This window comes from Sceloporus occidentalis, unplaced genomic scaffold (assembly GCF_023333645.1).
Source record: "Sceloporus occidentalis isolate IW3139 unplaced genomic scaffold, rSceOcc1.0.p SCAF_50, whole genome shotgun sequence".
NCBI lineage: Eukaryota > Metazoa > Chordata > Lepidosauria > Squamata > Phrynosomatidae > Sceloporus > Sceloporus occidentalis.
Window position 1 is genome coordinate 4,059,703 of NW_028317030.1, and position 16,140 is coordinate 4,075,842.

A 16,140-nucleotide genomic window follows, 5' to 3' on the forward strand; every position below is an offset into this window, starting at 1 on the left:
TGCTAGTGCTTCTGACACCAAGAATTAATTTCACCCCAATTTTGACAATAAAGAATTTTCGGTATGATACTCAATGTATATTTCTTTGAAATAATTAGCACACACATGCTTTTGTTGTATCTAATAATTCCTATGGATAATTTTTCTGTATAGGGGTAGACTTGCTTCTTGTCACCCATCAAAGGTTCTTTCTGGCCCAGACTGGCAAATCCCTGGTGGAGCAAAGAGAACGACAGGTATACCTTTATTGCCACCTGAGTGGTAGATCTGATCCTTTGGTGAGCAGTTGGCTACTATGGCCGCACGATATGAGAATGTAAAGGCGTAGCGTGGCCCCTGTGTGTATCCAGCCAGCAATTTCTCATACGCCATTTAATGGCCATTGTTCTTAAAGTGCCAGGGCGGCTTTTCTTGCCCTGTTTGGCCCTGGTTTCTATGTTACTTGCAAACGGTTAGATCCACAAAGTAGGTATGAATGTTGGTAACTCACCATCCCTGACAGATGAACGCCTTCTGAATTGGAATTCAAGAGGCTCCTTAAATCCTTTGAAGTTTAGTCTCCATAAAGACTTGCCTATGGAGTATGACTCTTGTAAGTTCAACCAGTTGCCAAGAAGTTTGTGCCAAGTTGTTTTGAGTTTTCAAAGTCCATCTTGTAAGCACCACCAGCAGATTTCAGTTTTTTCGCTTGTTTTACCCAGGTTAGCATGGCAAAGACCCGCGAGAATAACCCAAGGTGACAATCCTTTTGGTGAACTTTCCTTCTTGGCTAAACCTCTGGAGGGCAAAATCTTCTTCTTATATCTCACTTATGAAGTTATGATGTATACATCCCATGACTGATCATGACTTCGCACCACGCGTGATGTTTCAGGATATATTGCCTGGGGCATGATGACAATTTTTCTTTACATACTTTGCTCAGATCTACTTATGATGCAATATGGTGAAAAAAAAAATGAATAAACAGGCAAATTCACTGAGCCATATGTAGTTATTCTAAGTATAACTATATGTTCTTTTTACCAGATATACAGTATGTATTTACTGGGGAGCACCTTTTCACAAAAGGTTATGTTTGATTCATATCAGCTAAAGTTATTAAAAAGCACACAATAAGCAGAAATATTAAATAGAACTTGTATATTTGTTTGGACTTTTTTTTTCTAGCTTCTTCTTCTCCCTTAAATTATTTCCTCTGGAAAAAAAAAAGATGTTTTCTACCACAAGACCTTTTCTGCTGTGTAATAAAAAGGATCTACTGATAGTGATAAAAAATCAACTTAGTTATAAATAACTGAAATCTCAAAAGGACAAGGGTAGAACATAAAAATTAAAAAAAAAAAAAAAGCACCACAGCCCAATTTATCGCCAGCCGAGACATACTATTGATTGATATGATGTACTAGCAATAAACATTTTCCTTATGAAAGGGCACTAAGAAAAATTTAGGAATGTGGTTGGAAATACTTTGACAATCTCTTGTTGTATTAAATTGTGTTCACATATTGACAGTTAATAAATCTTCGTTTTTATACCTTTTCACTTAGAAGTTCAAAACTTGATGGGTTAAGCAGACCAGTAGGCTCCAAGCCTTATGTAAAAACAATTAATTGGGGTGGTTGTAAAGCTAAATAATGGAATTCAGCTAATTACTATCTACAGAAGATCTCGATATCCTAGTACTAAGTCTTTACCAAGCCTTTGATAATAAGATTCATGCTTTCTAGCCAATGTTTTAGTGTGGATTATGGAATGGACAACACCAAGACCTTTAATCATACCAGAGGAGCTCACAGGCTGGATGACCTGGAGAAGTCCCATTCTTGATCCATACGAGAGCCTTGGCTAGCCTCTGATATGTCATTAGGCATGGAGTCAACAGACCTAAATGTCATTATTCCTACTCAGATCATCGCTCAATACCCAGGAACTCGATGGGAAGCTCCCCAGACATCCACTGGCTGATAAACCACAGTATAGATAGTAGTTTAATGTCTGATAAGAAGAAAATTCTAATAAAAAAAAGCATATTATTCCAACACACATTATGTATACTTTACTTCCAAAGTCCTGTTTGAGAGGGACAGTTCCTTTGGGACTAGAAGCTCGGAATGTTTCCCTAACACAAAAGTCTCCTTCTTTTGCCATTTAAAATACTGACGAAATGCAAAACTTATCTTTTCTGGTTGTCAATATTCAAAGTCTAATTTAAAAAAAAAACAAAAAACCCATAGATCCATCTCATTTTCTTTAGAACTTCAAAAGAAGAGCCTTTGTGCCGTTTTATTACATATACAGTACATATAATGAACAGCTGAAAATGATTATACTTTATGATTATTTAGAGCAAAAAGGTCCAAAAGCAAAAAAAGTGTTATTATTCAGCTTTTCCACACCAATCCCACACACCCACTCAGTGTTTAAAACCCCACGGCTGGCTTCAAGCAGCGCAACATATTAGAACTGCATTGCAGGCTGTTCCGTTCAACTCCCGTATTACACATTTTTATATTTTGTCTGAAAATTCAGAACCTCTCCGTGACGAATTAGAAATGTACGTGATTAAGAGGATCAGTTAATATTCATGTTGACTTTTTGGGATATGAGTCGATATATCTCTGTCGAGTAAATAAACACCAACATCAATGCATGCTTTGAAATGCAAAATTTCGGAAGACAAATGAATATTTTTTAAAGCATTAATCAGAAAATACATTCTTAGCTAGTGGAATTACATAAACTGCAAGCCTCTAGGGGGTGAAGAGATTTTATATAACTGGCTTGCTAATTCTCTGGAAAAAATCAGATTTATAGCAGAATTCTTATCTGGAAGATTATGTTCACTTCAGATTCTTACATGAATATGCACTCTTCTAATTGTGTCTTTTTTTAACTCTTCAATTTAATATTACTGTAAAGAAATACAGCTGTATTCCTGATGTGTCTTATGCATGAACCGCCATCTTGCTTTTTGTGACAAGAGCTTTACAGAGGAATTACATTGTTGCAAATAGTTCTTAACGCGCAGCTTGCTGGAATGCAGGAAGTGGGTTACAGCTTCCTGTTTGAATGAATCATATGATTCCAGAACAACCTTGCTCTAAGGGATCGTGGGAAAGTTAGATGAAGTCAGCACATGTGGTAGAGTCACATACTTACCGAAAGTGCCCCTCCAGTGGCAGATCGGGTCCAGCAGTGTTTGGTGACTGGCTGGATACACGCGGCCACAATCTGCTCGAGTATAAAAGTGGAGCGTGGGTCTGCGCATATCAGCACAAGAGGCCGCTGACCTTAAAGCGCCAGGGCTGCCCCAGTCCAACCCTGCACACTGACGCTTAGCCGAAGTTTGATCAAGGTGCTTCAAGAGGGGAGTTGGGTCAACTCCAGCTTAGCTTGAAGCTCTTCCAACTCAAGCATAGATGCTGAGATCTACACTAGATTGATAATCTGGGTTCTTTAATGGACAACACCAAAAGTTACCCTAAAATGAGATTGGTCTGTCCATCACACATTCATCAGATAATAATTCCATTCCTAAAGGCTATCAGGGTGGCTGCCTTGGTCACCGAGCTGCTGGGTTGTAACCAGCTAGTTCTTTGCGATGTTAGCAAGCAGGGGCATGCAAGGTAGGCTTAGTTTGCCTTGGGAGCTAGAAACCTAGGGCCGACCCTGTGCATGGGACATCAATAAGCAAGTACGGGGTCATCGTCTTACACAGTACAGAATGATGGCCTAAAATCAGGTGACCTGGTACAGTTTGTTGTAGAAAATAAACTCCTTTGGTAGTTGAAAGGAAAAAAAGCCAAAAAATGTTGTAATGCAGGATACATTTGGTATTTGAAAGCCAGGACAGTTTAAGAGACACAAGTTCAGGAAACTGCTATTTCTGTGGAAATTAAGTAGAAAAGGCTTAATTAACAGGCTCTCCGATATACAAAATTCACAATGACATTAACGTACGTTAAGACAAACTGGTACAAAAAGAGCGTTTAGCCCTTAGTTCTCATATCCTGAGTGTTTCTGGTTTTCTGTTACTGACCTGGCACCAATTCTGTCGCCACATTTAAAAGTGATACAACTGCCTTCCTACGAGACACTAAGAAACACAGAAATTGCCTTAAATTGACACGATTTCCTTTTATGATTATTTGCGAAATCACTACGCTCCTAAAAGCCTTTCGCATTTAATGGACAATTAACGAGGCGCTGCATCCAGAATGGTAATTTTTATATCTTCCAAAAAAAAACAAAAATTGTTTCCAGTTGGCAAAGTGGTAATTTTTTATTCAACTCTTTTCTAAAAGTTGTCGCTAAAAGACTTCAAGTTTATGGAAGTAAGTGCTCTGGTGCATTTTTAGTCTTTAAGAAAAAAAATAAAATAAGCTAATTATTTTAAAATTCTTGTCGACCGGCTACAAAGACGGGGAAATAAATCAAGCGGGCATTTTGCTAGCTGCGGAAAATGATTCCGGGCTTGGAAATGCTATGGAAATGTAATAATATGCATCTGTTATTTTATTTGCAAAGAGGTAGTGTTTAATTGTTGTAATGGCTACAATAACAAGCCTTCTAACATCGGAAATCAATATTATAACCTCGGCATCTTAATGGCTTGTCGGAGTTGTTACCGCAGACATCTGAAGTAAGTTGTACAGATGTAGAATGTTTCGTACATCAAGATGCTCTCCTTGTTCACGATTTCCCTGTTCTAACCGTATAATCTTAGCACGGCGTCTGCCAAAATAAGGCTATTACACGCAATTTAAGAATACATAAAAAGGCCGGTTTAACTGCAAGTAAACAGCTTTTGGCAAACTAATGTGATAAAAGATTAGAAGAAACCAAGATTGTGTTACCGCTTAAAGTTAAACATTCAGCAAATCAGATCATTAATATAGAATACGGAACTGATATATTTAATAGTTAATTATAATGAATTTTGGGCTTTTTTCCCAAAAATTTTTTTTATAGAATATAAGGGTAATTTATGTCTTATAATGTATGTTTTGTGTAACTGGTGTGAAATGTCTGTAGATATTATAATAGTGATTGGATTTGGAACTAAGGAGAACACTACCGTGTGACTAGACCATCTTGGACCCCATCGCTGGTATCATTCTTAATTTAAAAGTATGAAAGTGAACATATAATTTTAACAATACCTTGGTTTTGTCATAAAGCCCATGATTATCCAACATCATCTTCTTCTCGTGGGTGGCATACCTCCGCAAGTCTCGCTCAAACTGCTGTTGGAATGAAACCAAATAATGCTTAGATTTTGCCCCATATTATAAGAAACTAAGGTTGAATGTTCCATAAAATGTTAACAAAGGTTTTACTTCACTGGGAATTGATCGTGAATGTTGCTGTTTGTAACATATTTCACCAAGATCTTCAATTATCATATTAGCATGTATCGGAAAATATTTAAATTAAATGAAATGTAACAAAAAGACAAAAATCTGAAACATTTCTAGTTTTATTAAATTTGGTAATGTTGATACCTTTATTGGCTGGCGTTTCATGGATTGCAAGTTTCTATCTATCTTAGGTCTCTTCTTCAGGTTGTTTTTTTTTAGCATTGTTTGTGGAAATATGTGTACATTCAGCTGGTAAATCATTCAGATAAAGCGAATTATAATAATTTGGATGAAAAAATGTTACTAGAAAAAACAGGTCATTTAAACACCTGCCAATATTCTAATTGGCTAGCTGTATGTAAATGCTAAGGCAGTATTATTATACATATCATCCTCTGATCACCGGATCAATTTGTAATATATTATAAGGTAAACATCTATTTTGCCATTAAAAATATATGTGGCAGCCCTAATTTTTTTGTAAATTGGATTGAAATGATTAAATACAGATACAACAGTTGGAATTATTGTACAAAATACTTCCGTTGCTTTAGAATACTATTGTTAAATCACTCTTCTTAAGTGTAAATTTAAGAGTTTAGCTAAAAATTATATATTTTTAATTTAGATTTCATTGAAACATAGTGCGGGGTTAGCTTGTATAGAGCCTAACTCATATATATATATATATATATATATATATACTTAGTGGGACACTCCACTTGACCTTCCTGGTTGGTTTGACATGGGGTTTTGTCAAATTGTATCTGGTATTTATTCTGTGCTTTTGTTATGCCAAAAACCATTACCACCACTCTTAACGTTAGGCAGTTGCACTAGACAAGAGTGTCCTGTGTCTCCTCTACTAATGAGTTTGGATTAAGACCAATTTATGTAATGCATTAAAAGCATTCCATAGATACAGGGTACCATGTAAGACTTTATACCCTGAAAACATCTATAAAGCTAAATAATGTGGTCTTTTATCTATAAAATGCTAGAAATGGTCATCCACCAGGATTTTAGGCAGGTTCTAAAAAATACCGTCAATTTACCGTTAATATGGATACCAATGAGGCCCTCAAAGAACAGATAGGAGTTTTAATCATGGACTTTATATTCATGCTCAACACCACTTCCCACCTGGCTCCTCATTAACATTTGATTTTTTTTGGAATGCTTTTTGCTCATTTTAGTTTCAGAAATGGGAATCCGCTACAGTCAAGCGAGTCTATGCTCTACATCCACGTCCTAAGCCCTCTGAAGAATGCAAAATTGTACTAAGATGAGAAAATACCGTGAGATTCTCTATGCATCAGCTCCATCTATACAGGTATTATACTTTGATTATTGTGCTAAACCTGGAAAAATCACAACACTGAGTTTAATATATCGTGTAAGATATCTACACATAGACCTGTTTATGCAAATACGAACAGAAAGAAAGATAATGTATAAAGACATTTATAGAGTAAGGGAAGTTGGGGAACAGACACATTGATATAATGAGGACATGAATATACTGAACTGAAGATTTAATTTAAAATGCAATTAATTGCAAACACGACGTAACCTCATGAGTTGAAAGAGAAGGTATACAGCAAATTCCTGTAGGCAGAAAGGGTAACGGAAAACGCAAGGATTTGATGGATGATTCGTCATTCAGTAGCATTTACTGCCAGAGAATGAATATTTTTTTTCATGCTGTAAAAGGCAGTACATTGAAGCGTGATATCCTTATGATGAGTATGTTCTTGCACAGAGAAGCTTTAATTTTAGGAAGGTTATGCATTTATCATTCCAATTTCTGTAACAACCTAAGCTTAAAGAGAATGTTTAATGTCCCGGACAGTCTCGCCAACCAAAAATGCTTTATAAGTACTTTAATATGCAATATTTAAACAAGTTAAAAAAAATGAAAGCAATTGTCTTAGGCAGAAGCTGCAGCTTCCTAGCTGCTTCACAATCCAATGATTCTCACCAGTGACTGGTTGCTTGAAGCAGCCAATCAGTGACAGAAAAGCACTCTCTCTGAAATCAATGGGCGAGCACTTTCCATGTATGCCCATGGGGGTCTTTAATGTTCCCCAAGCCCGAGTTAACTGACTCCTACGTGGAGAATAACTATGGGTTGGATTAGAGGATAATGCATGTGTGTGTGTATTTTTGGGGGGGCGGAGGGTTGCAGAATGCCCCAAGAATTTGCAAGGGGGACACCATGTAACTTTAAAGGGACCTCTAAGCTATTATACGGTATGTATTAAAGTGCATACGATGGCTGGAGCCTCTCTTTAATCTAAAATGAAGGTAACTGATTTAGGTAAGATACTAAATTGCGTAATAATATGATTAGGAATGACTAGTATTTAGAGTATTCTGTTGAATTTGTCTAAACTTTCTTAGTTTAGAATTGCGAGAACCATGTGGGGGATCATGGGAGGACTTGATTGTTAAAGGTTAGTGGATAAGCACACAAGTTTGTCTTCGGTTTACTGCCAGGTGCCTTTGGAACCCATTTGACCAAAATCCACAGTATGGCAAAGTTTTAAATTGTACGTGATATTAACCGCTTAATGACAAAGCCCGTACATGAACGGGCTCAAAACGCATTATTTTCAATGGGTTTTGGGACCGCCCATTGTCCTTAAGGGGTTAATATAGGGTAGTACAATGCAAAACGGGACATCATAGAAAAGTTTAATTTTCTTCTCAGTTTAGCTTTGAAGGTAAGGTATTTTAAAGACCAGCCATCGTGTCTGAAGCACATCATTTTCTGGAGCTCAATAATCTGCCTCCTTTAAATTAAATGTTTACAACGCATATAATCTTGGGACCTGATCCTATCGAACAAACAAATCCTCATAAAATATAATCATATAATGTCAAAATACATAATCATAAATCCATAAAAGTGTTATGAAAATGTAACCCCCTGTAGGAGGAGTGCAATAAGCAGTATATTGAGATGAAACCCAAGATGCACCATCAGGTGCTAAAAGGGTTAAGTCAGACACAACCTTGATTAGTATTTTGGTGGTTTTTTTGTTAATTTATTTTCCTAGAACCTGTGTGTAATTATTAAAAACTTGTATCACAATAATTAGCTATGAAAACGCTCCAGTTTGAGCTCAACAGTCGCAAGAAGCAGCCTTTCCAAAAGGATTTGTCATGTATTATAAATGATGCACTCTGCAACATTCTAATTACCCTACGATACATAATTGCTTCTCTAAAATCAAATCGTTTATCAGTTTAAATAGAACACAACCTTAGCTTAAGCATAGAAACCTAACAGTTGGTGGCAGATAAACGTCTTTATGCCCATCAAGCCTGAACATTTTTTTTCTTACCTATAAGCGAGACAAATGTACAAAGGGCTGAATTTTAAGCTCGCCCAGCCGTGTCTATTCTCCACTTATACCACACCTATCTATACCATCACCATAATGCCTGTAAGGTTTGTAACTTCAAATGATTTCTGGACACAAGGTCCTGCTGTAAGAAGTCAACAGTGATAGCTGTTCCAACAGACCAAGTGCCGCTACTTGAAGGCTAATGGACTTTAGATGAACTTTACCTAATGCGTGTCATTATGTTCCATGAGGTCACGTCCATGTATATTAATGGATTTGTTGGTTTAATTTTAAAAGTCAAATGTAAATCCAGACACAATGGTTGGTTAAATGCGGGGTGGTGTGGCCAATTTGTTATTGCTAGTACTGTCACCCATGATGGAGCGTGGAGAGAGTATGATGGAGCATGGAGAGAGTATGATGGAGCATGCCACATTCTTCTGTTAATATGTTTCTAGTAATAGAGATACAGAAGGTTACCAAGGCACTTTAGATATACGGTAGAACCTCTTTACTTGCACCATTTTGCTTTAACAGTAGCCAAGGCCACAGTCTGCAGGCATGACCACATAGTATTTAGAGTATTAATTAGCATTACCACCTCCCAAAGTGAGTAGGACCAACAAGTTTATTTTCTTGAACATTGGCTTCTTTTGTTTGTTATTATTTTAACCTTTATACCAGCGCTAATTGGTAGAAGACAATGTACTATTAAAATAGTCTCAGAAACAGATGTGCCTTCTTACCCTGGAGCCTGTCCATCCAAGGAGGGCAAAAGCATATTGCTCAGACGGTGTTATGACAAAGTCCACTCGAATTGCCTTCCAGCTTTTGCTTTCCGTGTCTTCACAATTACCGGTGCCCATGCTTATTTTCGGAAGTTTGAGAATTGTAAAGCTCTTCTGAAAATGATCAAGGGCATCCACTTTCCTACTCGGAAGCTTTGCCTCATTAAACGTTGATTCAATTGTGTCAGAGTAAAGAAGCAGTCCCTAAAAAAAGAAAGAAATGTAATTTGTTTAATCATATGGTCTTCTCTGTAGATGTAGAGGGCCTTATTAGCCGATCAGGCTCCTTGTAATGCCGCTACTCAATGGACCGGTCCAAAGGGAGTTCACTTCTCACCCTAGTGGCCATTAACACCATGGAGGACTTTGCCAAGTCGGCGGTTTCCATAGGTTCCATCTGCCTTGCACTTCCTAAAAGGGGAGCTGCGGGGTATGACATCATATTCCAACCCCAAGTAATAAGGACAGCAGTGCAGAGAGGGCGACGGGTGGCATTGCCCTGTGTAAGGCCTAGGAAAGCGATGAACGTAAATACCCCACTGACGTTTGCCCAATTAACTAGGGATCCTCAGTCGAAATAACCACCATGACTACCAAAGCAGAGGAGAGTTAAAGGGATTGTTCTTTGTAATTACTCTCAATTCATATTCTTCAGCACAGATTCTACTCATTTTGAAAGCGTTTAATCCACCATGTTTACTGTTTTCTTGTTAATGTGCTAGATACGTTATCGAGCTGGCATCGCCAGTAATAATAATGGCTACCAAATTTAGGACTGGTTGCATGAACATAAAATAAATGCATAATTACATCAAGTATAATTAACTGATATGTGAAAACAATTAAAGCTATAAATCAATCAGTTCAAGCATTAACACAGATAATATAGATATATATTTGAATTACAAATCACATATTAGTCCAGTCACACATACAAGGACCGACTAGTGGAAAAAAACTAAATTGAGGGATTATGTACTAATTTTAAAGCTTTCATCAAGGCCTGGCAATTAGGTTGTTTGCCAATTTAAAATATGTCACATCAGGACACATTACTGACTGCGCTGCAAAAATTGTGTATACTTGCAATATGATTACATGTTCATAATGTTTCAAGGATACACACACACAGCATACTAATTATTTAGCATTTAGGAGCTGATTTAACACTGACGTACACGTTTTGCCAAGAAATAATCTCTCAGTTGGCAAACACGTCATTGAACAATTGTTTTCAGCTTATGCTTGAAGGGAAAACACAAGGAACTGCAAAATAACCAAAGAAACAATGTAACCATTACTATTTTTTTATCATTATTATTATTTTTGCATAATAGCTTCCTTTTAGCTTTTATCCTCAAAATATAAAATACATCCCATTATTATGGGCTTGTCATAGCCATGACACACATGCTGCGGTAGCCATGTCACTTGCTTTAAAGGTGCTGTTCCACTTGTCTGCTTAATTTAATTTCTGTTTCACTGAGAAAAAGTCCTACATTTTGTGTAATTTTTTCCAGAAACATGTGACTGCGGACTGGCAGTTGAGTATTGTGGGTAATTTATTTTGGAACTTTAGACATTTATCTGAACATTTTGCCATTTGTTTTTTTTTGTTGTTGTTGGTTTTTGGGTTTTTTTGTTTTTTGTTTTTTTTCATAAAACATGATATAATAATTTAAATAATTATTTGAATAATTAATATTTAAATAATAATAACAATATTAATAATAATAATAATTAAAATAATTCATAAATATCTAGCCAATCAAAAAAAGGGATGTTATTTGCATTCTGGGACACAATAATAAAAAAAAAGAGATAAGAAAAATGAGCACAAGTCTTTTATTGTAAATAAACTTTGATAAAACGGCCATATGGTGTGAATTTTCACATCTTACGACCAGATTTTATACTATGTTTAATAACAATAATACGTTTTCTTAGATGACTCGTCGTGCAACACATGGTTATAGACAGAGAACGATTCCTAATATTAACTCCACGCCAGACTGGCAAACAGGACTTGTATGCTCTGAAGCAGATACATTTTATTACTCATAGCTTCAATGACACATTTTGTAATTTAAATAAAAATATAAAATAGAATAGGCACATCAGTACCGGTATATTTGATATATTGGTTTTATATTGTGCCTTATCAACTGTAAGCCATCAAGATATCTCCTCTTAATTAGATTTATTTTAGATTTTTTTAATTAACCATTTTTATAATTTGTTGGTTTTTACAAATACTTTCACTTATTCAATTTATATAATTAAAAACATTTTGTTAATCAGGGCCGCTACCCTGGGCTTGGGCATACCATAGGAGCCAATTGCAGCTGTCCATTTGGACCCACAACAGCCACCTTAGTCCAGAACTGGTAGCATGTGGAGCCTCCAGCACAGTCCTCCTCATTAACACCAATGCACCATTTTGTTGGAGAGCAGGCCATGAAGGAAGCATTAAAGGAGAGGTCTGTGTCGGTAGATGCTCCTTCACACTCAGGCACATTTGGGCTGAGGGAAGGGCTGCGTTTTGCCCAGGCCTGGACTGGCCACCTGGCAAACAGGTCAAATGCCCAGTGGGCCGTGGCCGAGAACGCCACACACTCACCAGATCTGCTCTCCAGCGGTAGATCAAGTGCTAAAGTGTGAGGGCACTGGCTGGATTAGCATAGCCAAACTTTGGCCGCAGGCGGCCGCTGGCCTTAAATTGCCAGGGCCGCCTCGTCATCACCAGTTCGGCCCTGGCTAAATGGTCCTTATCTGTGGTCAGATGCTTTGTTTCATACCTGATTTTTCAGGATAGTAAGCATGCTATTCAGAATAGTCTTCTCTTTTCCTTTCCTGGGACAGGTGATTAAAATGTCCACATCATGTCCAATTTCTTTGCCTCTATGGATTACAAAAAATAATAATAAATAATAATAATAATAATAATAATAGTAATATTTTATTATAAGGGAAATAAATGTCTCCTTTGTTTATGTGTCCTCCATAGGTTTTTTCTTAAGACAAATTAGCCTATTTAATAGTAAAATATTTTTTTTTACATCTTTCCTAAAAAGATAATTCAGCCATCCAATACTAAAAATGTAAGACGCATTGTTACACTATAAAAGCAGGCATTTATCACAATCATGTTTATTATATTTACATACATATACCTGTGAACTCAGATTTGAGTTCAGGTTGAAGCCTCCCTTTCCATGTTTGGATCCCTTTTAGTCAGGGCCAGACTGGGGATGATTAGTTGGCCTTGGCACTTTAAGACCAGTGGCCGCCATATGACGTAAAGTATACGCCTGATATTTTTAAAGTCACAGAGTATGTGGCCAGGCATATCAAGGCTGCAGACTGCGGGAGTCTCGGAGTCGTCCAGCCAGCAGCCCATGGGAACAACATTTTAAAGAAATCTCATAAATTTAATTATGCTTTATGCAGGGCTGACCAGACACCCTTCTCTCATTAAGCTTACTGGGGTCTTCATGGTGCATAGTAATATCAGTGAGTTGGCACCACAACACTCATGCTAATGAGTAAAAAGTATGTGAAGGAAAATGAAACAGTTATTAGAAATAGAGAGATAAAACATTTAATATCAATATATATAAAATAATTACACCCACTAAGTGTTTTAAGAGAGGCAGATGTTTTACTTGGGGTGCTTGAAATATACATATTGCCCCATATGCTATTCTTGCTTACATAGAGATATTCTCTATTGATTAATGTTACATTTTATTATACTTTTGTTTATTATTATTATTTTTTTATTATTTTATTATACATTTTTTTTTAAACATTTGTGGACTATGCCTTTCCCCAACCCAAAAGCCGATAAAGTATTTTAGCACTTTCCAAATGACGGAGATGAGTTGAAAATGATGACAAAGGATTGGGGTTTCTTTTACGGTTTTTACTCCTAAACAGTGTTGTTTTGCAGAATCAAATTTTGTGTCATGTTAGAGGCAGAACAATAATTGATTGTGATTCCAAAGGCATAAAAGATGCTAAAATGTAATCTAAATGTGTCACTTGGATAATAAATAAAAATATCTGATGCAATAAACAACCTATCCCCCTAAGGAAAACATTATGTCGGCTTAAAGGACAACGCGCCATCTATCATTACTGATTATATTTGGCTATTTTTATAAGCCTTCAGCATATATATGTACTAATAATTCCCACGGTATGGTGCAAGCCATTTCAGATCATCCAGCTGGACTACAATGCCCATCATGCACCAAAGTTGACTAATGATAAGGGAAGACAGCTGCACCGTCTCCGAGTTATACATCGATGCAGTTAACAATTTATTCTATTTCTTTGGGTTATATTATATGATTTTCCAACCTATAAACGCCCGTTGGACAGACTACTACTACTTGTTAGACCAGGAGCCGGTATAAAATCATATAAATTGTAACTCAATGGCTACATTTTTACAAGAAATAAAAATAGCTGGGAAATTAAACTCCAAAATAAATGTATTTCTGAAATTCTAGGGAACCGAAAAGGGTCATAACTTAGATATGAAAATTATTTTATATTTTTCTATCACAGCAGTCTCTTTTTTTTTCTCACAAATTCCCTGTTATTTTCAAAAGTGCAATTATTATTATTGTACGTTCAAATGAGTTCATTAATCACAGGTGGTTGACTTTGCCGCACAGCTGGTCTCATTAAGAAAAGCCTGGTGTTTTGATTAGATAAATAGTTATTAGATCTTGTGAGAAAGTGTGTTAACGCCTGTTTCAGCCGAATGCGAGGGGGTGTCCACCATGGTTAGACCTCATATTGTTTAGACTTCCATCACATCAGATGTGTTATGGTTGTAAAAACTGCGTTAAAATGCCACTGTGTAAAAAAAAAAGCTGTTTAAATGGCAACAAGTTGGTGAGAATTTTGTACACACTCCATGAGTTGAAACATTTTCCAGCTAGGGATGTAGGAACATAGTAGCCTAGAACTTGGTGGAAGATAAGAACCACTTGATCCGTCCAGTCTGCCCATTTTGTTCCTGCTGTAAAGACTCAAACCTTAATCAGTCATTGGTCTCATCTTAGATTCAGGAGCCATATGTCTATCCCAAGCTGTACCACTCATCTACCACCCTCTCTGGGAAGTAACATCTTAGAATTAACCAACTGATGTGTATAGAGTAGGATGTCCAACCATAACAGACTTGGCCTGAGAAGGTTCTTGGTGACTAGTTATTTAGTGTTTTCTTCTAGACTGGATACATTAAACAGTTACATAATATATGACATGATAATATTGGCTATATAAAAAGAATTAAGCATAGATATATATAAAGGATATTTTTAAAGCTGGGAAACTAAAATAATAATAATAATAATAATAATAATAATAATAAATGCTTGAAGATGAGTTCCTGGGGGAACGTTTCCTCTGAAACATGTGCTTCATCTGGCAAAACGATCAGCACCATTGCCTTGCAAAAGCACATTTTCAAATCAGATTCACTCCAATGCAGACCATTTGCTCTTGTAGCATCTGAAAATAATTAGAATGTGCCATTTCTATCAAAATTATAGGGGTTTGTTTTTTTACATATAAATAGAAATGTAACCATTCGTGGATGGCTCATTCTACAACATGAATTCTAAATGTTTTAGTATGGAAAGATGATGGCCATATCAGATCTGGAGTGGTCTTATTGGTGGCATCCGTGTTATATGTGCATTGACATGTTTCCTTAAATGGCTAATAATGATTCGATTCCCCTGAAATGATATAATCCTATTGCAATATATATGCATACTCCTGGACAAGGACCCTTCTCACTCCTTGTTTTGATGGTTAATTGCAGTAGTCTGTTCCCACCAAGACCTGTTGGGCCAGGGGTGGCAAATTAAGGGCAGGGCAACAGCCTTGCTTTACCAGGGTCCGAACGTCCTGATTGGATTTTTTAGCATGCCTTGGTTCCTAATGGGCTAGTTGGACATTAAAGATCTCAAATGATGTCATCCTTATTTAGCAAATTGGGAAATGATGTCATATCCAAACTGCATTAAAAAGAAGGGACAGACAGCTGGTAGGTCTAGGAGAGGTAGGGACAATAAGTCCTAGGGCAGTATAGAGAACATTCCTTTAATGCGTCGGTTATAACTCTTTTTGTTAGAAGATTTTTTGACCAACCGCCAACAGAAATAACCAATATATTTCTCCTGATGTGAAGATATCAGGGCCCCTTGTAATGAATGCAAGACAGTTGGAACTTGGAACTGAATGTAAACCACTTTGTCGTTTGCAAGGGGAGCTGTTTATTGCGAATACAAAGGAACAGAATGCTACAAAAGCGTTTCTATCAAATTGTGGCAGAGATAAAATAATTAACCGGATTAATAGCAATGAACGAGTCTGTCTGGGCCCGTTTAACAATCTTTCTTCCTGTAAAGCGACATGTTTGTTTAATATAAATTGCTAATGGTTAATTCATATGAAAAATCAAGCGGAATCTCTGTTCATGCAAAATGATTCATTCATTACTCCTGATAAGTCTCTGGAAGGCATAATAGTGGCCTTAGGACTTATGGTATGGAAGATCTGAGAACTGAGCCTGGAAGAACTCATGAGCTTTCTCAGTCAAGGTATTGCATT

At 36.7% G+C, this 16,140-nt stretch overlaps 1 protein-coding gene across 1 annotated transcript in view; it reads right to left on the reverse strand.

Moving 5' to 3' along the window:
- The window catches only part of LOC149288669 (DNA nucleotidylexotransferase-like), a 74,943-nt gene that overhangs the window by 13,135 nt on the left and 45,668 nt on the right, over positions 1–16,140 (reverse strand). The window contains exons 8-10 of the mRNA XM_089491576.1: positions 12,303–12,405; positions 9,463–9,708; positions 5,166–5,249 (exon numbers count right to left, since the gene is read on the reverse strand). Coding sequence (XP_089347702.1) covers positions 5,166–5,249; positions 9,463–9,708; positions 12,303–12,405 — 433 coding nt within the window. The remainder of the gene's footprint in view (positions 1–5,165; positions 5,250–9,462; positions 9,709–12,302; positions 12,406–16,140) is intronic.